This window comes from Leptopilina boulardi, unplaced genomic scaffold, assembly GCF_019393585.1.
Source record: "Leptopilina boulardi isolate dan_hultmark-lab unplaced genomic scaffold, ZJU_Lbou_2.1 LbouV2_382, whole genome shotgun sequence".
Classification (NCBI taxonomy): Eukaryota; Metazoa; Arthropoda; class Insecta; order Hymenoptera; family Figitidae; genus Leptopilina; species Leptopilina boulardi.
The window spans coordinates 71,079-97,070 of record NW_026137954.1 but is presented as its reverse complement, the minus strand read 5'-3'; the positions used below and the strand labels follow the sequence as shown (position 1 = coordinate 97,070).

Sequence of the window (25,992 nt, the reverse complement as noted above, 5' to 3'; positions counted from 1 at the left end):
GACCAAAAAAATTTAGGAAACCCCTTAATGAGAATAATGTAATCTTAAGTTAAATTATTTTTAAAAATCGTATTTAATTAAAAATATAATAAATATGTCAACGCACGTTTTCCATTATTTTTCAAATATTTTTAAATTTAATTATTCCATTTTATGATTACGCTCTTCTCATGTGATAAAATGTAAAAATATTGTAAGGTTATGTTCATGACAATACCTTTTTAATATATTGTGAAATCAAAATGATAAAAAACTTTTATTATAATGTCAATAAAAAACATAAAAAAAATTTTGTATTGACAGTTCATCTCATTTATTGTATATTTCTTTATTACTATATTTACATATTACAAATATTAAATTCATTGCATGCCTGTGTATTATTCGGGGAAAAAAATTTTGTTATTTATAAAAGAAAAATTTAATTTAATTTATATTTTTCTTCCCTTTAAAAACAATGAGACGGCGGAAACATCAACAGCAACAACAACAAATAATTTATTAAACTTTACAGCGTGTTTACAGCTTCAAAGGTACATAACCTCAACTATTTCGTGAGCACGAGATCACGCACAATTTTTTTTTTCATTTTCAACTCGGTGACAGTTGGCAACACCATGCGTGCGCAACCAACTCCAACCGACTTGGACTTGGAGTTGCCAAAGGGAGCTATTGTAGAAGCTCCTTGAAGGGTCATTCACAAATATGACAATTCCGTTGGATCCTGTTGCTATCTATTTCGTCAGTGCTTTTCATTTCAATTTCATGTGAAGAAGAAAAAATGAATTTTATAAGATATTAGTAATATTAGCATATTAGTAAATGTCATCGAACAAACTTTTTATAGTTCACACATAAATACTCCTTCCAAACGTAAATATACATATTAATAAACTACGGATTGCATAAAGAATTAAGAGGAAGTTTTTTCTTAGTTTAGAATAAAAATAAGATTTTTTGGTTATGTTGCCATTTTTTAATTTAAAATACATGAAGAGTATTTTATTTTTTAAAATTAAAAGTATATTTTTATGAATTTTTAAGATTAATAAAGATGTCAATATCATTTGTTTACACTGAAATGTAATCTTTTACATATATTTTCAATTAAAAAATAACAAATTCATTTTTATTCAAAAACACTAAACGGACTTGTCCGGATGAAATTATACTTGAAATGAAAAGCACTGACGAAATAGACGGCAACAGAATACAACGGAATTGTCATATTTGTGAATGACCCTTCAAGAAATCCACTTTCCACAAGTGGCACGGAGTCTGTCCAACAAGTGGCACGAACTAACGAACTTGCCACAAGTTGGACGGACTTCGTGCCACTTGTGGTACGAAACACTGCCACTTGCGTACGAGACGCTCGTGAGCCGTACAGGCTTCCGTAAGTTTCATATTCCTGCGTGTTACACTGCACATGCGCTCTCATTAGAAAGTTAATTCTACGAAAGCCTGTACAGCTCACTAGCGTCTCGGACACAAGTGGCAATATTTCGTACCACAAGTGTCTTCGAGTCCGTCCAACTTGTGGCACGTTCGCGTTAGTTCGTGCCACTTGATGGTCGGGCTCCGAGACACGTGTGGAAAGTGGATTTTTTGAAGGTCTATTCACAGAAAAATAAAATAATTTTTAATGAAAAACGATATTATAATGGATTAAAACCAAAATTTATCGTAGAAAAATGCTGCTAAGCAGCATAATTATTTATCAAACATACATGCTAACCACATAAAATATAAATATAAAACAATTTAAAGCAATTATTTGTGTGAATAAACCTTCAAAAAATCCACTTTCCACAAGTGTCTCAGAGTCCGTCCAACGAGACGCCTACTTTTTCCTCAATTTTTAAATAACCGAATTTTTAATTAACATAATTTAAAATTACAAAAGTGTTAATAAACCGAATTTAAATATTTCAGAATTTTTAAAAAACCGAATTTTTATAGTTCCAAATTTTCAGTTTACACAATAAAAAAATAATCGAAATACCATTGGTTATAATTTTTATGTTCTCGAATATTAAAATTACAGAAAATGAAAAGAGCAGAAGTTTCACTTGACAGACTTTCTGTTCAACCTAATTGCGATTGGACAAAATTTTAAGAAAACAGAAATATCAGTTAACATAATTTCAATTTTGCAGAATTTTTAGTTAACATAATTTAAAATAAACAGAAATGTCATTTGACATAATTTTTATGTTCTCGAATTTTAACTTTTCCGAAAATAAAAATAACAGAAATTTAACTTGACAGACTTTCTGTTCAACCGAATTGTGATTGGACAGAAATTTAAGAAAACAGAAATATCAGTTAACATAATTTCAATTTTGCAGAATTTTTAGTTAACATAATTTAAAATAAACAGAAATGTCATTTGACATAATTTTTATGTTCTCGAATTTTAACTTTTCCGAAAATAAAAATAACAGAAATTTAACTTGACAGACTTTCTGTTCAACCGAATTGTGATTGGACAGAAATTTAAGAAAACAGAAATATCATTTGTCATAATTTTAATTTTGCCGAATTTTTAATTTACAGAATTGAAAAACAACCGAAACACCATTTGTCAGAATTTTTATGGTCACAAATCTCAGATTAACCGAAAATGGAAACAGCAGAAGTTTCACTTGACATACCAAATCCATTGTGTATTCATTGTTTAAACAATCATCAACAATGGATTTATTCTATCAAATGAAAGTTCTGCTGTTTTTATTTTCGGTTAATTTGAGATTCGAGAACATAAAAATTATGACAAATGACATTTATGTTTATTTTTAATTATGTAAACTAAAAATTCTGCAAAATTGAAATTATGTTAACTGATATTTCCGTTATCTAAAAATTCTGTCCAATCGCAATTAGGTTGAATAGAAAGTCTGTCAAGTTAAATTTCTGTTATTTTTATTTTCGGAAAAGTTAAAATTCGAGAACATAAAAATTATGTCAAATGACATTTCTGTTTATTTTAAATTATGTTAACTAAAAATTCTGCAAAATTGAAATTATGTTAACTGATATTTCTGTTTTCTTAAAATTTTGTCCAATCGCAATTAGGTTGAACAGAAAGTCTGTCAAGTGAAACTTCTGCTCTTTTCATTTTCTGTAATTTTAATATTCGAGAACATAAAAATTATAACCAATGGTATTTCGATTATTTTTTTATTGTGTAAACTGAAAATTTGGAACTATAAAAATTCGGTTTTTTAAAAATTCTGAAATATTTAAATTCGGTTTATTAACACTTTTGTAATTTTAAATTATGTTAATTAAAAATTCGGTTATTTAAAAATTGAGGAAAAAGTAGGCGTCTCCGTCCAACAAGTGGCATGAACTAACGCGAACGTGCCACAAGTTGGACGGACTCGAAGACACTTGTGGTACGAAATATTGCCACTTGTGTCCGAGACGCTCGTGAGCTTTACAGGCTTCCGTATAATTCCCTTAGCGAACATGTCACTTATAGTACAGTGACTTTGTCAGATGGCAAATACAGAGTTGAGTCTCCTTATTATTACTTCGTGTTGCAGAAGCTCCTTTACATTTGTAACTTTTGACGTACGTTACGTAAAAAACGTAACGTATTTTACTTTGAAAACTATCAAATTTCTCATTATTATTGTATTATTGTAAAATTTATATTTCTTAAGGATACAAATAATTTATTTATAAAAATGGTTAGAACGCCGCTTCATCCTGCATCAGGAACGGGAGTTGTATTAAAAAAATGTGCAGCATTAGCTATTAGATTCGTCAGATATGGATGTACAAATAGACCATTTTATAATATAGTGGTTATGGAGGTAATTTTATTCCTTTAAATAATAAGTTACTTTTTCATATTAGCTTTTAATATATAAAATTCTTAGTAGAAAATTGTTTATGTTAATTGACATGTACAATATGGACATGATCATTAAAAGAATTCAGAATTTCTGAGAAGAAATGCCGGCTATTTTAAGGTTATTACAGTGATACACACTGGCAACATTTTTTATTGATAACTCTGTCACACTTTTTGGTTTGCGGCTTAAAAAATTATCTACTTTTGTTACATTTATATCCTTAGGTGATGATAATTTTTTCGAGTTAATAACAATTGAAATTTTTAACAGTGTGAAATAAAAACATTTTTTTCGGACTCTTGTTAACCTATTTTAAAAAATAAAATGGTTTTTTATTCGTCTTGAATGTAGGATGAATTTTTGATATTTACTTCTGATTATAGGTTAATTTATTTTGACCAATAAACCGTTTTTTAATCATTACGCACATTTTCAACTCATTACATTTCAACCTGTATACGAGCTTCTTAAAAAGGGTAAATTTAGAGTTGCGTACGATCAATTTATTTATTTTTACTGTCACATTATTTTATGAAATGTACACAGCAAAAATAAGTTCGTGAATCATTAAGGGGGTAGTCTGGTGTTTAGGCCTTTTTTTAGGAGCTTATTTCAGAATTTATTTTTATTATAAAATAAAATATAATCACACCAAATCTTTTTACATCGTTTTATTCTCCTTTTGAGGTGTTGAAAAAAATTATAATCGATTATTTTTTACTAGACATTGTTATTTATATTTAATATTAATGTTTATATCAAAAAAATGCTGGCGCAGGTGATTTACAAAAATCTGTTCGACCGATTGCTCCAATTTTTTTTAGCTTATTTTACACAAGTATGGCTGTGGCCCTTACTAGAATTACGCAATTTTAATGATAACTTTTTTTATGTTTAACTTTTTGTCAGTAAAAAAGAGACAATTTTTGAATCTTTTTGCTTATATAGTCCGCTATTTTGTTACTTATTAACAAAAATGTTTTATTCTAGTACGGGCCAGAGCCATGCTTGTGTAGAATAAATTAATATTAAATATAAATAACAAAATCTAGTAAAAAATATTCGATTATAATTTTTTTCAACACTTCGTGATTAAAATAAAACGAAGTAAAAAGATTTGGTGTGATTATATTTTATTTTATAATAAAAAAAATCCCTGAAATAAGCTCCCAAAAAGGCATCGAAACACCAGACTACCCCCTTAAAAGACTAGTCTGCAGCTTTGAGACGGGACACTTTTTCCGTTGAATTTTAGTTAATTTCTTTCACATCGTTGAAATATTGAAAAAGAATCATAGAATTCTTAGAATTCAGTATGTAACCAGTAATTTTTCATTTTGACCAATTTCAACTTTCTTTAAAGCAAATTAAAGGTAAATAAATTTTTAATAAAAATTAGTATTTATAACATTTTTTAATCAGACTGACTGTTTAGGAGCTATTTATGAATTTGTCTGGAATTTCTCAATAATTTTAACATTTTAGAAAATGATTGACATTCTCTTTAAATTATCAATTTTATGATTTATTATGTTGCATGCTAAATTCATAACTTTGTGAAAAATTGAAATGTTTTTTAAGCGGGAATGACCCACAAATGTATAATACTTAGCAAAAAAAATTATGTAGCAGGGTAAAAATTCATGAAGTGTAACAGCAAATTTTCGATTTTATTGCATTCATTTGATAATATATGAAATGAGGACGTTATTATCAATTTTTATAAAAAATTAAAATTCTCTGAGTTAGAAACAATTTAAGTTTTACAGTGTTTAATTAAAAAAAATTATACCTCCGAAATTGATGGATTTTAATGAAAATTGGTATAAGTACACATGAAATATGTCTGTTTGAAATGAAATAATAGTATATTGTGCAACAAAAGCGGAAAGAAGCTGTTTCCATTCGAGTTGTACACACCCAAATAGCACAACTTTTTGCAGCAAATTTGCAATGCCAAATTATAAGTTTACAATGTAAATTTGCTGCAAAACTGTGGCAAATAGCTATATGTCCTCGCTTTGCGAAGTTCGCATTGCAAGTTTGCAGAAAAATTGCAGGAAAATTTTATGACAAATTTTAAGAAAACTTGCGGACATTTTTCGACAAAAATTAAAAAATGTCATTGTTGTAAATATGATGATATTTTACTGCAAACCTTTCCTAAAGGAAAGGCGACTAAAATCTATTGCGCAGCCCTAAGTGCCATAGAAAACTACTGCGCATGACATGAATTTGAGCAAATTATCAGCAAATTTTCTTCAAGATTACCATAAAAATTTTCTGCAAATTATATGTAAAATTTTTCTGCAAACTTGCAATGCAAACTTCGCAAAGCGTGGACATATAGCTATTTGCCACAGTTTTGCAGCAAATTTACATTGCAAACTAACAAATTTGGCATTGTAAACTTGCTGAAGAATTGCTGCAAATTGTTGTGCTATCTGGGCAGTGCTTTATGCAATATCTGCAAGAAAAAAGCTATTGTATATGCTGTTTTGAACAATATATTTAAAGTCATGTTGTCTAATATATCTAAAAGTGTGCAGCAAAGTGTACTTTGCTGCACACTTTTTACTTTACTGCACACAGGGTGCCTAACGGTCAGGGAAAAGAGAATTTCAGAAAATTTCATTCAAAGTCAGGGAAATTTCTGTAAATTTCTAAAAAAAAATTAAAATTTTTTGTGAATTTAAAAATTTTTTAATCTAAAAAAAAAAAAAAAAGACATTGAGGCATGCGCTCGAAATAAGGAATCGAAATAAGGAATCGAAATAAGCAATCGAAATAAGCAATTGAAATAAGATATCGAAATAAGGAATTGAAATAAGGATAAACATTGAGAAAGTAACATACATAAATAAAAAAGGCGACTTTCGTTTTTCGTCAACACTTAATTACACTTTATTAAAAACGTAAATATAAATATTACTATTTCACTAATAATGAGAATTATTAAAATCTGACTGAAAGAAGTTTCTGTGATTCTAATGACGTAAAGAAACATAACCTACTAAATTGAAATCACTCGATTGGCTGCAAAAAATTGCGCGCGTTTATTTTGAAATGTGTAATTCAACTTAATATATTTTCCTACAAGAAAAAAGACATTGAATATATAAAAAAAAATTTATTTATTTAAGTAGTAAAATTTCAATTTTTTAATGATGTTAATAATTTCAAATAATATTCCTATTTAATCAAAATTAAAAACATGATATATAAATAAAATTAAACATGAAACAGTTAATATATTTTAATGTTTTAAAAATAAAATAATCATATTATTTTGATAGAAAAATATTTTTTAGTTTTTTTTATTTAAATTGTTAAATTAAAAAAAACTATTAAAATTCGATTAGATAAATTTAAAATACAAATTTCTTAAAAAATTTATATAATATATTAAATTTATTCATATTGTTTTTAAAGAAATTTTTTTTTGAATTTATGATTTACAGAATGTAATTTTTTAAATTAACCATTTCTGTGACTACTTTATGAGACTGAAAAATTTCATTTCTCTATATTTACATTATACTTTACAATTTATCAGAAATTTAAATTATTTATCCAAAAAGTTTATAAAATAGAACCGTTAAATAAAATCCATTAATAAAGTATTTAATCAACAGACTATAAACAATTATAAGTAAATTAGTACGGAGTAGCATAAAGATGAGTATAATTTAAAATAAATAAAAAAAGCAGAAAATCATTAGTGCAAGAGAGATTATAGCGTAAATCAATCTCTCTTATTTCACATTCATAATTTTTTTTACATTTTGAATCGATATGAAATAAAAAACACAAGATGAAATTAAATCATTTTTTTAAATGGAATGAATAAAATGGAAATTGAAAAAGGAACAGAAGCAACGAAGACGGCCGCTTGCGGCCGTCGGCGGCGCTAGTCTAAAAAAACTTGAATGGTTTTTATTACCATTTGTTACTACCATTAGAAATTAATTTATTGTTAAATATGTCAGTAACCATATTTTTGTCCAAAGAAAGCAGAAATAAGGTTATTAAAAAGTCAGGGAAAAATCAAAAAATGTCAGGGATGAGTCAGGGAAAAGTCAGGGAATTTTTTTCTCAATCCTTGTTAGACACCCTGGCACAGTTTATCAGAATGCAGAAATCAACAGCTTTGTGCTGCATTTACGTTAAAGTAAAGTAGCGCTTTTCTTGCACGTATTGCACAAAAAAAATTTATTGTTTAAATTTACCAATTGAAAAATAGTAAAATAATAGTAGATTTCCAAGGAATGGAGAACAAGGGCGATTTTTCTCGTGAGCTCGAATCGAGCAAGCGAGAATTAATTTTTTTCACCAATATTTTTGATAAAAAATATTTAAATTTTCATCAATTTTTTTATTCAATCAACGGGACTAGCCCTTTTGTTCAAAAGGACTTCTTAAAACTAAGTTTATATATAATGAAGAATACAGTAAAAAATAATTACATCCAGGTTGGCATGTTATGACTTTGATTAAGTATTAATCTGCGTAGCGCTGAGGTGAATCTAATTAAACTGTTATCAAAAAAATCAATTTCATTTGAAATTGCATTAGCTTCTCTACTGAGTCTAGTTACTGAGGCATTATTTCCATAATTAGTTCTATGAAATGTGATTGAGAAAAGCAAATAGTTTCGAGTAATTCTTGCTAGAACCGTCAAATTGATCAATGATAGAAAAGGGGGGCAATTAATAAAACCATTCAAAAGTCTGTGCAGAAAAATTAAATCCGCGTAAAGAAATCTTGTTGTAATCATGGGAATGTTTAGTATAGTTCTCAAATTGCTGTAATCATGAGCTTGTCTGTCGAAAGGAATATTAAGCTGTTTTGCGGCAAATCTAAGAAATCTATTTTGAACACGTTCAATTCTAATAATGTTATATACATAAATCGGTGACCAGATAATAGAGGCGTATTTAATTATCAACCTGACAAGTGTAAAGTATAAGACCCTTAATGTGCCAGAATTGTGAAAGACTGATGCACATCTCATTGTATACCCCAAAGATCTCAAAGCTCTAGACACCACTTCCGAGATATGATCATTAAAAGAGAAGTCGTTAGTCAATAGTAAACCCAAATGCCTTATTCTATTTTTTCTCATTAACTCCTCCTCACCAATTGTATAGCGATACACTAACGTACCTCTTTTAGAAAAAGAAATAACACAACTTTTATTAATGTTAACGGTCATGTGATTACGGTCACACCAATCAATATTTTTGATTAAATAATAATTTTTTTTTCACAAAAATTTCCATAATTATAAAATTAATTTTTTTACCAATATTTTTAATAAAAAATATTTAAATTTTTATCAATATTTTTCATTAAATAATAAAATTTTTTCATCAATATTTCCATTTAAAATTAATTTTTTTCAACTTTTTTTTGATAAAAAAATTCATTTTTTCACCAATTTTTTTAATGAAAATATTATTTTTTTTATAAAATAATACATTTTTTACCAATATTTTCGTTTAATAAATAAGAGTTTTGCTTCTGATAAAAAAAATACTGAAAAAATTTAAAAAGAAAAAAAAAGTGCTGTCACCTACCTGCTAAAAATCGCGTCTCTATTCATTTTATCGACAAATGTTGATAATAAACTGTAATAAATTGAAATTAATAAATACATTAAATTTTTATAATAATTTAACAATAATCACCTTAAAATGCATAAAACTTATTGATTTTAATAATTATACTATCAATTTCATCATTTTTTATACATTTTAGACAGAATTTCAATTTTAACCTCGTGCTCCATGAATCCAATCCGCCAGGATTATCACAATTTTTCCACAAGCCATATATATAAACACTAATTTACCTTTATTTTTGACTCTTATATCATTTTTTTTAACAATTTATCGATAAATTTTCACTCTAAGCGAAGTTAAGCGAAATCGCTCAAAATACGCTTGAACCAATCCGCCAAGGACCAATGGTTATGATTAACAAATGACCTTATTATTATTAACAACAATGAAGTTAGTTGGTCATATCTTGAAAACGATTACAATTGTCCATTGCGAGAAAAAATTTGAAACAAAAATTTCATTGGGAAACAAAATTTTGCAGTTTTGTAGTTTTTGATGTTCTGAACAAAAAATGTTAATGGCAAAATCCAAAAAAATGGACAGATTTTTTGTTAATTAAGGTAAAAGTTGAAATATTACACTGTAAAACGCGGTATCGATTATAAGTGAGTTAAACCAAAATCATTAAATTAATTTGCTTGAAACATGTTACTTTGGGATTTTTGGTGTTGCTGATCAAGAATCCGGTGTCTGAATTTTAAAAATTCAAATTGGCGGATCCAATATGGCGGACGATTTTTTGTTCGAATTCGCCTGAAGCTTATTCCATGATGGTTTTTGGGGTTGCGGATTACAAAGTCGGTACCAAAATAATAACACTGAAGATTCAAAAAAACGAATAAAATATTCTGAATAACAATGACAACGATTATTATTTATATGTGCAATAAAAAAATAACGATAGTTAAGGGTATGTCCAACATGTGAAATGTAAACAAACCATGCACATTTTTTCGCACTTCTCATTTGCGTAGAAAATAAAAATTTGACGTCTTCTTTATGAAAATGGTAAATTAATGTATTAAACTTGGTAACTATACTTTATTTAACTAATTATATGAAAAAATAAGTACAATTATAATGAAATGAAAAGTACATTGAATTAGCAATTTTTTAAAGGTTTCGAAAAAAAAAAATTTGTGTATATCTGAGGCACGGACGTTGAGCACCTAGGTGGGAGAAAGAGTTGAGCAATTGGACGGTCACATCTTGGAAAGGGTAAAATTCTGAAATTTTACCCCTTCTCTCACTTTCTCCCACCTAGGTCCTCAACGTCCGTGCCTCAGATAATCTCAAATGCTTAAATTTTTCGTAACCTTGAAAAAATTGATATTTCTGTGTACTTTTCATTTCATTATAATTATACTTATTTGTTCACATAATTAGTTCAATAAAGTATAATTACCTAGTCTAATATATAAATTTACCATTTTCACCAAGAAAACGACAAATTTTTATTTTTTACCCAAATTAATGAGAAGTCCGAAAAATGTAAGAAAATTGGTAATTTAGTGAACTTTTCATTTTATAATAATTATACTTATTTTTTCAGAAAAGTTGTTAAAAGAAGTATAGTTACCTAATATAATATATCAATTTACCATTTTCACAAAGAAATTAACAAAATTTTATTTTCTATTCAAATGAGAAGTGCGAAAAAACTGTTCAAAATCTAAACAAATCATATAAATTTTTTTTGCACTTTTCATTTGAATAGAAATTAAAAATTTTTAACTTTCTTTGTGAAAATGGTAAATTGATATGTAAGACTAGGTTACTATACTTCTTTTAACAACTTTTCTGAATAAATAAGTATGATTATTATAAAATGAAAAGTTCACTGAATTACCAATTTTCTTACATTTTTCGGACTTCTCATTAATTTGGGTAAAAAATAAAAATTTGTCGTTTTCTTTGTGAAAATGGTAAATTTATATATTAGAATAGGTAACTATACCTACTATATTGAACTAATTATGTGAACAAATAAGTATAATTATAATGAAATGAAAAGTACACTGAAATATCAATTTTTTCAAGGTTACGAAAAATTTAAACATTCGAGATTACCTGAGTCACGGACGTTGAGGACCTAGGTGGGAGAAAGTGAGAGAAGGGGTAAAGTTTCAGAATTTTACCCTTCCCAAGATGTGACCGTCCAACTCTTTCTCCCTCCTACATAGGTGCTCAACGTCCGTGCCTCAGATATACACGAATGTTTTTTTTCGAAAAACGACAAATTTTTATTTCATACACAAATGAGAAGTGCGAAAAAATGTGCATGGTTTGTTTATATTTCATGTTTGTTTAAATTTCACATGTTGGGCATATCCTAATTAACTTCATGTTTATAAGAAAATGAAAATAACATTTGTATAGAAAAAGAAATAAAAAAAAGTAATTAGTAATAAGAAACATAGAAAACAATAAACTTATCATATTCTGTTATTACTTACATTTTTTTATGATGTTACATTGTAAGATTTTCAACTTTTTACAACTGTCATGACATTTGGAAAATTTGTCATTAGAATGGCACTGTAAAACGGGGTTATTCGCTCATTGCGGGTAAATTCGCTCACCCACTTTTATGTTTTATTTTATCTTTAAAATAAAGTTTAATACCTTTATTACCAGGTAAAAATGTTTTTGTTAATAGAAATACTAAATTTTAGTTTAAATCAAATTTAAAGCAAAAAAAATGGGTGAGCGACTTTACCCGTACTAAGCGAAATAACCCCGTTTTACGGTAGCATTTATAATTATAAATCTTTAAAAAATCTTTCATTTACAATTTTGTAGATATCAGATTCATAATCAGAGACCCCAAAAACCCTTAAATGCAAGAAATAGCAAAATTTACATTATTCTAAAAAGAAATGAGAAAAGCAGGCCCTTGTCGCCTACATTGCAAGGTTTCGTGGCCTGCTAAGGTAACGTTTACTACCATGGTAACTGTTACCATGGCAGTCATACGAGTGTACGACGAACGCCAAAGCAAAACTATACACTGAAAAAAGAGTTTGGTATTAACAACCAAACGTTTGGTTGGTATTTAAGCAACCAAAATTTTTTTGTTGAATCAACAAAATTTTAATTGTCTCAATCAATCAAATTTGTTGTCCTAACTAAAGTTTGATTGGGACAACAAAAATTTTGTTAATTCAATAAAAAAAGTTTGGATGGTTAAATACCAACCAAATGTTTGGTTGTCAATACCAAACCCTTTTTTCAGTGTAAGGCTTTCGGGCCTGAGCCACGAAACCCTAAAAAGTCGTACTTTAAAGGGTTAAATTCTGATAAAATTTTTTTATTAAGAATAAGACAATAACTGGAAGGTTTTTGACGTGCTGAATTCGAATTCGAACTCAAAATTGACCCTGCACGTCAGGTTTTTGAGATATTCTAACCTAAAAGTGCAAGAAAGACACGTTTTTAGCTACATTTGAGGTCATGTAACATCAAGAGATAATTTTTTCAAAAAAAAATCAATATTGTATCTTAAAGTACTAATCTTCCTCTTTAAAATCAATTTTGAAATTTAAATGAATCTTTATTTGTCTTTGGGAAATTGTCTTTACAATTTTCTGAGTTTGACGAATTCGTTGATATTCGTAAACTCAATAGTTTATGGATTAATGAATTATTTGCATTATTTATTAATTAGTATATTTATTTTTAGAGGAGGCTAGAACAAAGACAACCACCAGTTGAACAAGTAGGAAGCTATGACAAAATACCAAACAAATATAACGAGAGGTTACTGGCACTCAATTTTGAAAGAATTATGTACTGGATAGGTCAAGGTGCTCATGTTTCAAGGCCAGTTCTTGAGATATTTGGTCTTGCAGGATTCTATCCTATACATCCCAGAACTTACATTCACTCATCGAGAAATCGAAAAGCAGCTGAAAAACGTCGTATGGAAGCATCAACTACATCTGAAAATGAAACATCTGCTGCTTCTTAATTTCAGCTTACGTCTTATAGCAAATTGTTATCAATGTAAATATATATCTAAAATTTTAATAATAATTATCCTTTTTTCCAAACATTAGTTTTTTATTTAATTTCATGTCAAATTACCTTATAAAATCGAAGTTTACATAAATGTATCCAAAATGAATGCCAAATAAATTAGTTAAAAACTCACTTTGTTGTGTAATCCATAATATATTTAACGGACAAAAAAAGTTGTTACAATTTATAAAAATAGAAATGCACGATGTGTATATATAATTACTAAACCGATATTATCGAATAGACTGTTTTAGTCTAGAAGCAACTGATTTGACGTCAGTGACTTCTTTCTTTTTATGAGGATCAGGTTGAAAACATTTCCATAGTCGTAGGGTTTCATCTGCTCCTGCACTTAAAACAGTAGTACCATCTGGCGACATAGCTAAATGTAAAACTCGACTTGAGTGTCCCGTTAATTCCGCAACTTTATTCATTGACGGATATTTCCAAATTGTCAATTGATTTTGTGCATAGCCATGTCCAGAAACAATTTCTTTATATGTAGTTGACCATAAAAGTGAACAAACTTGAGATTTTGTATCCACTGAATTCAAGCAGGTACCTGTTTAAATAAAAAAATACTTATTATTTCTATTTCATAATTTGTATACGAAAATCTTATTATTATTCGAGTTTTCAATTAATGTATTTTTTTAGAAAGGACAAATATAAATAAGTACCTGTATTACAATTCCAAAACCGTATCATTCTATCCGCTGTACCACCACCACTCGCTAAAATATTAGTTGACCAAGGACACCAAGCAAGTGCTTTCACTGCTGCTTGATGTTGATTCAAAGAATATAAAGGTTGTGGACGAGAATGATGCTGACCGGAAACAGCAGACCAGATTTGCAACATGTTATCGTTACCACCACTAGCTAAATATTTTCCATCGGGGCACCATTTTAAACCGCATACTTCTTGAGCGTGTGCTTCTATTGTACTAATTACATGATCACGTGATCTGACATCATGATGAACTATTTGACCAGCTCTGAAATTGAAATTAATCTTATCTCATTATCTTGTTTGTTATACTAAAGGAAAAATAGTAAATTTCACATGAAAAATGTCAAAACAGTTATTAAAAATTGCGTTAGTTTCGTTTACCTGCAGCCACTAGTTAGAATATGATGATTCCAGGCTAAAGAACCAACTCTTGCCGCGTGTCCATTCATCACACGTGCTCTTTTCATTTCACTACAATCCCAAAGTTCTGTATTTCCCGATGTTGTTCCAACTGCCAAATATGGACCCTGTTGAATCCAAGAAACTGAACAAACATAGTCATTACTCTCCAATTCAAAAAGTTGCTCAATCGTTCCGGTAATAGCATTCCACAAATAAACAGTTGAACCTAAGGCTACTGCTAAAATGTTTGTAGGCGACCAGTCAACTAAATTTAAATCTGAAATTTTTAAAAGTCAGTACGCTATTACCAATAGAATGAAAAAGTTTATATTTGGCAAATATCAAATCTGATTTCTATTTAACTTAATTCTGATTTAATGGAATTTCTATTAGATTTTATGAAAAAAGTGATTGAATTTAGAATTTATAAAATATTCTCAGATAATAATTATTAAATAATTGATAATTATTTATATGGTTTTAATTATTTATTAATTTGCAATAAATAGTTAAAGACATTTTTCCATACTTATATTTGTTTGCCAAATAATGTATTTCAAAAATATTTTGTTGAATTTTTATTTGTTTAAACAATTCATTCTTCATAATTTAAAACTTTTTTAAATACACATAGACAGTAGCACAATTTTATAAATATGTTACCTTTTCTTAGTAGTTATAAATTTAAAGGTTATAAATAAAATAAAATATAGAATTAAATTTGCAACAACTACACGGAGAAAAATGGGATTGCTCTGTAAACAATTTTTGGATTGTTGTCAGTAGATTAGTTGATATAACAATTCGAAATGTTAATATTACAATTCGGATTGTTGTCAATACAAATGTATGTTGTTTTAACAAAAACACGAATTTTTTATTGTCAGATTTGTTCAGTTTGCAATGCCGTACAGAAGCAAACTCTGTCGATTGCTGATGGAACAATCCGTATTTGTTCAGCTGACAGGTTTATTGTTCCATGTCACGTGGTCATCTTGAATTCTCGCAAACTGGCGAGCAAATCGTCGCGTCGTTTGCTTCTGGCACATGTGTCACTTTTGCTTTTATTATTAGTTTTTGTTTAAATGACAAAGTGCTGTTAAATAATAAATCCGGTTAAAGTGAGAAATCTATTGCAAATGTAATGAATGGATGAAGAGACAATTTCATCGTTTATCGACAAGTTATACTCGGTTACTATTGAACATAACCTCACATTAAAAAATACAAAGTGAATATTAAATATTATTTAACAACAAATTTCAACTCAAAATAATTTTTTGGTTTCAGCTCAAAGAATTTGATTCAGAAACTGCATGTTTCACAGATTTTAATGCAAATGAAACTGGTGATATGACATACGGAAATCTGCTATCGATTATTTTAGAAGACGAAGATACTGAACAAATTGTATTAGACGGATCAAAGCTTTGTTAATACAACAAATTGTATTGCCGATTTAACAATTTAGTTTTGTTATTTCAACTGTTCCATAACAATTTTCTTTGTTCATCAAACAATTCTGTTTGTTCACCAAACAATCCGAATAGTTTTAATAACAATTCCATTTTAACAATTTTTTTTGTCCTAAAACAAATAGAACTGCTGGTTCTATATTGACAATCCGAAATTGTTGTGTGGACTTAATTTTTAGTAATCACAACAATTCTTTTTTCTCCGTGTATTATGTTAAATTGTTTAAACAAATACTTGTTTCTATTTATTAACATTTTCCATAATTTTCCTAGAAAAATGCAGTATTTTTTTCCTATTTTTGCAATTTATTAAAAAAATTTAATGTTATAATAGTTATTAATTAACTTTTTTTAGTATACCTAGAAAGATGAAGTTTTTTCTTATAATTTGGTAATTATCAAGTAGAATAATATAAACTTGATAAATTGTTAAATTAGAAAACAGCTGCATCTTTCTAGGTGCACTACAAAAAAGTTAATAAATAACAACAATAAATTGTTTAAACAATTGTTGAATTAATAATTTTATATCAAATCTATCTGGCTTTACATTCGATTAGATAAATTGTAAAATTAGGAAAAAACTGCATCTTTCTAGGTGCACTACAAAAAAAGTTAATATAAATAACAATTGGCGATTCAAACAGCTACACTAGCGCCACAGTTGAACTAACTTAAGCGTGACTCGCTCTGTAGCACACCATGTGTTTTAAATTATTACGTTAGTTCAACTGTGGCGCTAGTGTAGCTGTTTGAATCGCTAATAAATTGATTAAACAATTAAACAATGCAATATAATGTTTTAAATCCATTATTTGACAACATAAAACACTTACAGTGAAAGTTCTGGATAATTTTAAGAATTTTTTAAAATAGAATTAAAAAAATATATAGTGAAAATTTATATAGACAAATCAAATAAAAATATTTAATTAGGTTCGGTAGCCGCTGTCGTTAAAGCGTTTATTAGGTCTCTTAGGTCATGCGTCTGGGGTTCGATTCCCGTAGAGTTCAAATTTTAATTCAACTCTCAGAGTTTAATTTAAAACTTACAGGATATCCCTTCTAGAAAGTTAGTATTAATTGTGGTTAAAATTAATTTTTTAAATTATTTATTATTAAAACTGGTTCTAACTAGATACCTAAATTAGGACCAGGCTAAAATCGCATCACAAACCATTGTAGGACCAAACTAGAATGCCAAATTTGGACCTAGTTAATAATAGGGCAAAATAGATAGGACCAAGCTAGGATCAGTTTTCATTTTTTACACGGGCTATTATTACATATTGTATATGTGTTGTGACGTTATTTTACGCTTGACGTCACAATAGCACTACTCCAAAATCATATTTATTTTAGTACTTGAATTTTTGTCGACTTGATTAATGTTCTGTCTAAATTATGTTAGTTTTCCCTGTATTAATTTGGTTTGTTAATCCCCATTTCCCCTACACTTTACAAAAGTCCAAATGAAATGTTGGCGCTCCATAATAAGGAATTTTGATATATAAGTGCTAGTAAGTTAGCAGGCTTTGTAAAACGAAAAGCGACTTCGTTTGTCAAAGAAGCTCCCTTTAGGTTAATTGACAGGTCCCCATGGTCATGAAGGTCGCAATCTTACCATGGGAAAAGTCGCTTTAGTACAATATTGTAGTATTAGTAATTCAGGATTCTGGGAGAAGTAAGGTAGGAGAAAAACCCCACTCGTTTATAATATCGAGAATACCGATTCGTCACCTAGTGTCAAATTTTTGTACTAAGTTTAAATTTAAATATAATTCTGAAAACTGTTGAATCTGTCTTGTCGCCGATCCCCTGTTGTGTTAACATAGTTAGTTAGTTTTTTTGGTCAAGTAAATGTGTAGTGTTTTAGAATCAGTTTTCCTTGTTTTATTAATTACAGAATAATGTTATAGTCTGCTCCAGGTTTTATATAATAATGTACTTTGTACTATTTACATCATGAGTCCATATTTCTTATTCAAGAAATATTTTTAAAGTATAAATCAGCGTTATAATCCTTATCAGGAGTCAACCCATCATCGACACAAAATTTGTAAGTTATTTTCTTAGTTTATAATAATTTCTAACGTTATAATCTATTTTGTTTTCCAACTTTTTTATAATATAGACATGACTATCAGAATCTGTTATCAATTTTTTAATTAAATTTCGTTGGAATAATATATTGGGAAATTTCATTTAATTAGTTGTTAATTTATTTATAGTATATTATTGTGTTTTGAACTACCTTTTTCTTATAACAAAGAAACCGATCCCTCTCTCCACGACCAGCATAGCTGAGCAACACCGGTACGTGCAAAAGTCTAGTTGTTTATAATGTTTATTTAGTCGGTCTTAATTAAGTTGTTGTAGTAATTTATTGATTTTGTTTCATTTTTGATTTAGTCCGGTTGACGGCGAGGAGTAGAAATTTGGTGCTGAATTAAAAGCAAGATATTTTAAGTTAGAAAAAAGATAGAGACTTCTAACTTGGTTGGAATGCTGATAAGATTCTGCTTCTGAATGTATATCAAGAAATTTTTTTTCTTTTTTTTGGTATTTATTACACCAAAAAGATTTCAAGAAAAAATTATGCAATTTTCTACTTTCGTACTAATGTTTTTTGACTCCCGGAATAATCTAGAATAATACATGGAAAAATTTGACAAAACAACTTAATCTTTAAGGTCTTAGCTTTAATTTGGTTTTTTGAAACTTCAAAAATGTTTTGTAGTTCCTGTAATATGTTAAAAAAGGTTCGAGCATGTTTTCCTACAACTTAGCAGCGAGGCGGCGAAAAGTGATGATTGACGGCTGACTTGTAGGAAAACATGCTCGAACCTTTTTTAACATATTACAGGAACTACAAAACATTTTTGAAGTTTCAAAAAACCAAATTAAAGCTAAGACCTTAAAGATTAAGTTGTTTTGTCAAATTTTTCCATGTATTATTCTAGATTATTCCGGGAGTCAAAAAACATTAGTACGAAAGTAGAAAATTGCATAATTTTTTCTTGAAATCTTTTTGGTGTAATAAATACCAAAAAAAAGAAAAAAAATTTCTTGATATACATTCAGAAGCAGAATCTTATCAGCATTCCAACCATCTAAGTTAGAAGTCTCTATCTTCTTTCTAACTCAAAATATCTTGCTTTAAATTCAACACCAAATTTTTACTCCTCGCACATCAGCCGTACCGACAATTTCCGACGGTAGTGTATATAGATTTATTATTTATAGATATATTATTATTATTATTATTAAAAAGGAGTGACGATGTAGAAGATAAATAGTACTTACAATAATCGTCAACTATTTCAGGTGCATCTAAAATGCGGTCAGGTGCTTGTGGTATATACCTTGTAGAAGGTTTAACACTAGATGGAGTTTTAGAAAGACTGTACACTACTCTTAAAGAGTTTTGGTATCCTTCAGGTGGTGCTGGAGCTTTGTTTTGATAAGACAATACTCGCATATTATTTATATCACCACCATTGAGGTTTTCTCCAATAAGCCGCTGCATTTCTTTCTTTGAAGGACTAACAGTTCCTTCTTTATCTCCATTTTGCTCTGAGTATTGCTGTTGTAACTATGAAGATTAAATTCTTTTTTAATATTCTCCAGTTCATAATGCAAAGTTTTATAATTATATATCTTACTGACAATGGCTAAATTGTATTTTTAAGAATATGTATAAACTTAATTACCTTAAAATAACCCAAATCGAAGTTAGTTGTTGATCTTGAAGGAATAAATCTATCTCCACCACTGGGAGTCTTGGCAGGCGTCGTACCGCGACCTATTCAAAATTTAATTAATTTCTGTTTATAGTACTTACAACTATAAAGGAAACGAATTTAGATAAATCTTTTCATTTGCAGTGTAAATCAATATATACAGTAGAACCTTAAAGTTAAGAGGGAAAAACTAAAAGTTTTGAGTTAATGAATATCGAGTATTATGAGAATATAAAAAGTGTGTATTAATAAATTATAAAGTAGACTTACTTGGAGATTTTTTTGAACCTTTTGATGGAGTCTTCTTAGTTCGAACCTCTAATCGTTTAGTTGGCGTTTTTCCAGTACTCACATTATTTACAGATGCATTAGCTAATTTTCGAGAAGAGTTCAAACTCAAAGTAGAACTGGTACTACACAAATAAAATAGTGACATAATTTATACGTTTTCATCATTAAGTACTATTACTTAAATATGCAAACATCGACTTTTCTGTTACAGCATAATTATCATATTAATACATAGATATTTTGTTGAGGGTTGAACCATTAAAATTCATAAAAAACGCAAATATAAAAAAACAGTTCTTTGTCAATTAAGGGGCAAGTCTGGTTCATAAAAATATTCTAAAACATAAATGCCAAAAGTTCTTTATTAAAATATGAAAGAAAAATTTTGATAAATTTCAATTTTCCAAAAAAAAATTTTTTTTGCAAAAATGTCGAAAAATAGAACAAAAATGGATGACAAATTTTGACCTTTATTTTACTGTAAGTTTTTTCTATTTTAAAAATTCAGAAAAATTTGAGGTTAATCCGCATAGAAATTGAATTATCTATAATTTCGGAAGAGAATTCTCTCCATGTTTAGGAATATTTTTAAGCAATAAAAAAATTCGATTTTGACCGGCTGGACCAAACTCCCCGGAAAATTTGCTTACGAGCCGCATATGTTATGAAAAAGTGAAATTGAATTTATTTGATATTAAATTATTACTATTAACAAATTACAGGAGATTTTGAATTGCTTAAGATTTTTTAAAATGAATTTCAGGCATTTTAAATTTAATTTATTTTAAATTTGAATTTTAAACAATTTTTAATTTAAAAAGGTTTTAAATATGTAATTAAATTTTAGAAGAGCTTTGTTAAAATTATTAAAAATAATTGACGTGGCGAAGAATTTTAAATAGAAATATAAAAAATAATTGAAGTTTAGAAGACCCACACGATCTATACTTGCAGCAATATTCGCAATATTGCCTCAATATTTTAAAATTGCAACAACCTTGCAGAAATAACGGCATTATTGAGTCAATGTTGGTAATGTTAGGACGCGGACTCACGCCACTATTGCCACTTTTTTCAGTTAATGCCACTATTTAGCTACTATTTTTTACTCAGATGTTCAATAAGTCAGTAAATAAATATATGGGGCATTCCACGGGAAATTTTCATTCAAAATTTTTTTTTCCCGAAATATTTTTTTTAGAAATCTATATGAAAAATAAGAAAATACGTGTTTTTTAATTTTTTTATTTGATAAAAATGAAGGAACTTATGATTTTTTTAAATTTAACGTCATCAAAGGTAGTGTATTTTTGAATAAAAAAATATGCTGTATATGAAATTTGTTTACTTTTTCTCCAATTTTTTAAATATGTGCTTAAAAATAACGTACATATAACGGAATCAATTAGATAAATAAATTATTTTGCAAAAAGAAAAAATAGGGGGGTCAATCCATTATATTTCGAATGAAGTCGTCGCTGACTAATTTTTAAAAATTATAATACTTTGCAGGAATGATTTTAAAGTTATCAAGATCCCGAAATGAAAAGAATTTTATTAAAATTTTAATTATTTATTGCAAAATATGAATTTAAAGTATATGAGGTGCTGAAAACTGTCAATTTTTTAGCCATTAGAAAATATGCAAAAAGACGTAGAATTTACCATAAAAATAAAAAAAAATTGTTGTAATTTACTAAGAATGAATAAATTTATCATTATCAATTGATATAATTATTTAAATATGTGAAATAATATATAAAATATGATTTTCAAGTTCGCCTGTCAAATAACCTAAATTTGCAAATTTCATCTATTAAATGTGAGAAAGAGAAGTCATTAAATTGAAAAAAACCTTACCAAATATAAAGTACCTGTGACTAAATTTTAGTTTTTCTTAGCACTTTTTTCCTTTTTTCTTCATAAATGTGAAATAAAAAGCAATAAAAATTGGCACTTTGCTTATTTTCACTATTTTCAAATGTAAATAACTTTCTTGGAGAAAACTGAAAAATTACAAAACTTGGGCAATATATAATTGATCACTAACTACACACACTTGAAAAAAATTCGCTTTGGTCCCGAAGATACTTTTTGAGATAATTATGTTTAAATTTTTCACAATATTTATCAGGTTAATACATGTAGTTTTTTAAGGACGAAGTTAGGTTTTATTGGTTAAACATTTTGAACTAACTTCAATTTTATAAAAATCACATAGATTAACCTGATAAAAATTGTGAAAAATTTAAACATAATTATCTCAAAAAGTATCTTCGGGACCAAAGCGAATTTTTTTCAAGTGTGTGTAGTTAGTGATCAATTATATATTGCCCAAGTTTTGTAATTTTTCAGTTTTCTCCAAGAAAGTTATTTACATTTGAAAATAGTGAAAATAAGCAAAGTGCCAATTTTTATTGCTTTTTATTTCACATTTATGAAGAAAAAAGGAAAAAAGTGCTAAGAAAAACTAAAATTTAGTCACAGGTACTTTATATTTGGTAAGGTTTTTTTCAATTTAATGACTTCTCTTTCTCACATTTAATAGATGAAATTTGCAAATTTAGGTTATTTGACAGGCGAACTTGAAAATCATATTTTATATATTATTTCACATATTTAAATAATTATATCAATTGATAATGATAAATTTATTCATTCTTAGTAAATTACAAAAAATTATTTTATTTTTATGGTAAATTCTACGTATTTTTGCTTATTTTCTAATGGCTAAAAAATTGACAGTTTTCAGCACATCATATACTTTAAATTCATATTTTGCAATAAATAATTAAAATTTTCATAAAATTCTTTTCATTTCGTGATCTTGATAACTTTAAAATCATTCCTGCAAAGTATTATAATTTTTAAAAATTAGTCAGCGACGACTTCATTCGAAATATAATGGATTGACCCAGGGGTAACTTTTTTCGGTTATGCTATGAACCCAATAGTTAGTTTAAATGTTTTTGCAATTTTCAGTGCATGGGTAAATATAAATGTTGCTTATTTTCCCACGTTCTATCGAATAGCGTTATTATTGGTTTTTTAAAAATCGAATTTTTTTTATTAAATTGTTTAAACAAATTATTTTGCAATAAGAAAAAATAGGGATTACTTTTTGTCGGCTGTGCTATGAATCCAATAGTTAATTTAACGTTAGAAACGCTGTGTAATATATGGGCCTTAATGGGTTAATATCTCGCTTAAATGAAATTTTTGAACGTGAGTCTATTAGAATTTTAGTTTCCACACTTGTTTAATTTAATGCATTTTTAAAATGGTTATAAAATAAAAAACAGTTTAACAATATTACTAATTTTTGTTAATTTTACAATTATAGCATATACTAAACATATTTATTAATAAATAAATAAATATATATGGGGCAATTTATAAATAATTATTATTTCTCCTATTTAATTAAATCAAATTACTTTTGCAATGAGTTTACAATAATAATGTTTATAAAATTCTCTTTCGAAACTACTGATTGCAAAAGTAATTTAATTTAATTAAATAGAAGAAATAATTATTTAAATATTGTCTTATATTGTTAATTGTTTACTAAAGTTGTAATTTTTAAATAGAATGACCCATATACATATATATTAATTATTAATATGCTACTTTTTTGCCACCTTTCTTAACATTTTATGCCACTTTTGACACTATTTTTCACTGCGGATGTGAGTCCTGGGCCTACAATATTGATAAAATTTTATGTGCTATGGTTACAGTCAAAATTTTTAGAATTAATCAAATTTCAAAAGATTTTAAATTGAAAATAATAATTAAATAATTGAATTTTTAAAGAATTTTATTAAAATTGTTGAAAATAAATAATTTTGCAAAAACTTTTTAAATTCAAATTTTCAAAATAATTGAATTTTGGATGTGCTACAGTCGAAAAAAGTCAGAAAAAGTTGTATAATTGGAGGCCTGATAATTTTAAACTTAAATCAATTAATTTTTAGATTAATTGAAATTTCGTTAATATTAAGCTGCGATCGATTGAATTTTTATTTGAATAAAATTTCAATTAACCTTTAGATTGCCTGCAAATGAGAGAAAAATGACCATAAAAAATTACCAAAAATTTTAAGATTTATATTTTTAAAAAAATGGTTGCTAACGTTAAACCCATTGTAATGGATTCCCATCAGTCTAAAGGTTAATAAATTTGTTCTAACCAATAAAAATTAAAATTAATTAAAAATTGAAGCAACTGAAATTTAAACTAAAATTTAGATTGAATTGAAATTTGGATCGATTAAAATTTGAATAGAAAAAAAGTCAATTAAATTAAAATTTGGATGAATAAAAATTTGAACATATTTAAGTTTGTAAAAATTGAATTTTATATTGATTAAATTAATGGGTGATTAAAATTAAGATATATTTAAATTGACTATAATTTTAATTAATAAATGCTTCAAGTAATTTAAATGTAGATTTATTGAAATTTAGCCTAAATAATTTTTAAATCGATGAAAAGTTAAATTATAAATTACAAAAATTTACGTTACATTTTTTTCGGTAGGAAAACAAAGCTTTGTCAATGAGAAAAAATTTAAGGAATTATATGCTTTTCCAAATTTTGAACAAAATTAACTTTATCTCTTTTATACATTAATAAACGAATAGTTATAGTAAAAAAACAAGAGCTTAATAGATATAATCAATAATGGTAAAAACTTTTTCAATGGACTGCTAAGATACGGATACTTTAATAATGGAAAATACAAAATTTTGTCATATTTGTAATAACAATTCTTAGAAATACTTAACTACAAAAGAAAATTTTTATCAACTTTAAAGATATCTGCCTCCTTTAGAATAATCAAGATTGTAGTAAACGAAAGCCAGATTCATAAGTCTACAAACTAAACTCAAACCAAATTATTAAATAGTTACCTGGAATTTGAAGCTTCTAAACATTTTTTCTGCCATCGAGGTAAAGGTCCCCTTATTGCTTCATCCATTCGTGTTACATTATTTAAATCTTTCATATATCTTAGATGTGACATTTTCTTGCAGTTTTTATTTCCACAAATATAAATTAAAGATGATTAAAATTATAAATATACTAATAAAATAGAATTGATCACACTGATTTCGCTGTTAAGTCAAATACTTTTAATATGTGGTCATTTAAATTCTTTAACAACGAAAACTTTAAAGTATAATACAAATATTCTAAATAATATACATTACTTTACTAATTGAAAACTATATTTCAAACACTAACGATAATCATAACGTTCATTTCAATCAAGTTACCATAACAACAGTGTAAACGGTCGAACTATCAAGGCGCATTCACACATCTGGCTGCTGTAAAGGCCTTTCTCCAATATGTACGGAAGCCTGTACGGCTCACGAGCTTCTCGGACGCAAGTGGCGGTGTTTCTACGGAAGCGCCTACGAGTCACCACCGAACTATCTTGTTCGCGTCACATTTTTAGCTGTGAAACCGAGGAACGCGTTCGATGGTTTCGTTGTTTCCTTGTTTTTGAGTGACGATAAAACACACTATACGGTTCGATAGTTCTCTGGTTTTACTTAGTTCTATCGTTATCGAAGTCTAAATTTTGTATTAAAAAAATAAATTTAAATTTAAAAACCGAAATATAATAATATATTTAAATTATATATTTGAGATATATCAGATAGCTTATAATGTGTGCCTAAAAAATTATTTTATTTAAAAATAATAGTACAAAATATTAATAGTATAGTACAAATATAAAATGCAAACAAATCAACTTACTTCAAAATAATATTTTGTACTATTATTTTTAAATAAAATAATTTTTTAGGCACACATTATAAGATA

General features: G+C 27.4%; 2 protein-coding genes across 2 annotated transcripts; one reads left to right on the top strand and one right to left on the bottom strand.

The window, feature by feature from the left end:
* Positions 1–3,528: 3,528 nt before the first annotated feature.
* On the top strand, positions 3,529–13,542 carry LOC127288269 (probable 28S ribosomal protein S16, mitochondrial). The gene is made up of 2 exons (XM_051315623.1): positions 3,529–3,824; positions 13,173–13,542. Exons 1-2 carry the CDS (start codon positions 3,696–3,698, stop codon positions 13,458–13,460), a joined length of 417 nt encoding a protein of 138 aa, XP_051171580.1. The 5' UTR covers positions 3,529–3,695; the 3' UTR covers positions 13,461–13,542.
* Positions 13,543–13,643: 101 nt separating this feature from the next.
* Positions 13,644–25,708, bottom strand: LOC127288267 (cell division cycle protein 20 homolog). The gene is made up of 7 exons (XM_051315620.1): positions 25,071–25,708; positions 20,133–20,275; positions 19,833–19,924; positions 19,426–19,714; positions 14,624–14,921; positions 14,191–14,507; positions 13,644–14,072 (listed from the first exon to the last, which is right to left on the bottom strand). Exons 1-7 carry the CDS (start codon positions 25,181–25,183, stop codon positions 13,744–13,746), a joined length of 1,581 nt encoding a protein of 526 aa, XP_051171577.1. The 5' UTR covers positions 25,184–25,708; the 3' UTR covers positions 13,644–13,743.
* Between the last annotated feature and the right edge of the window lie 284 nt (positions 25,709–25,992).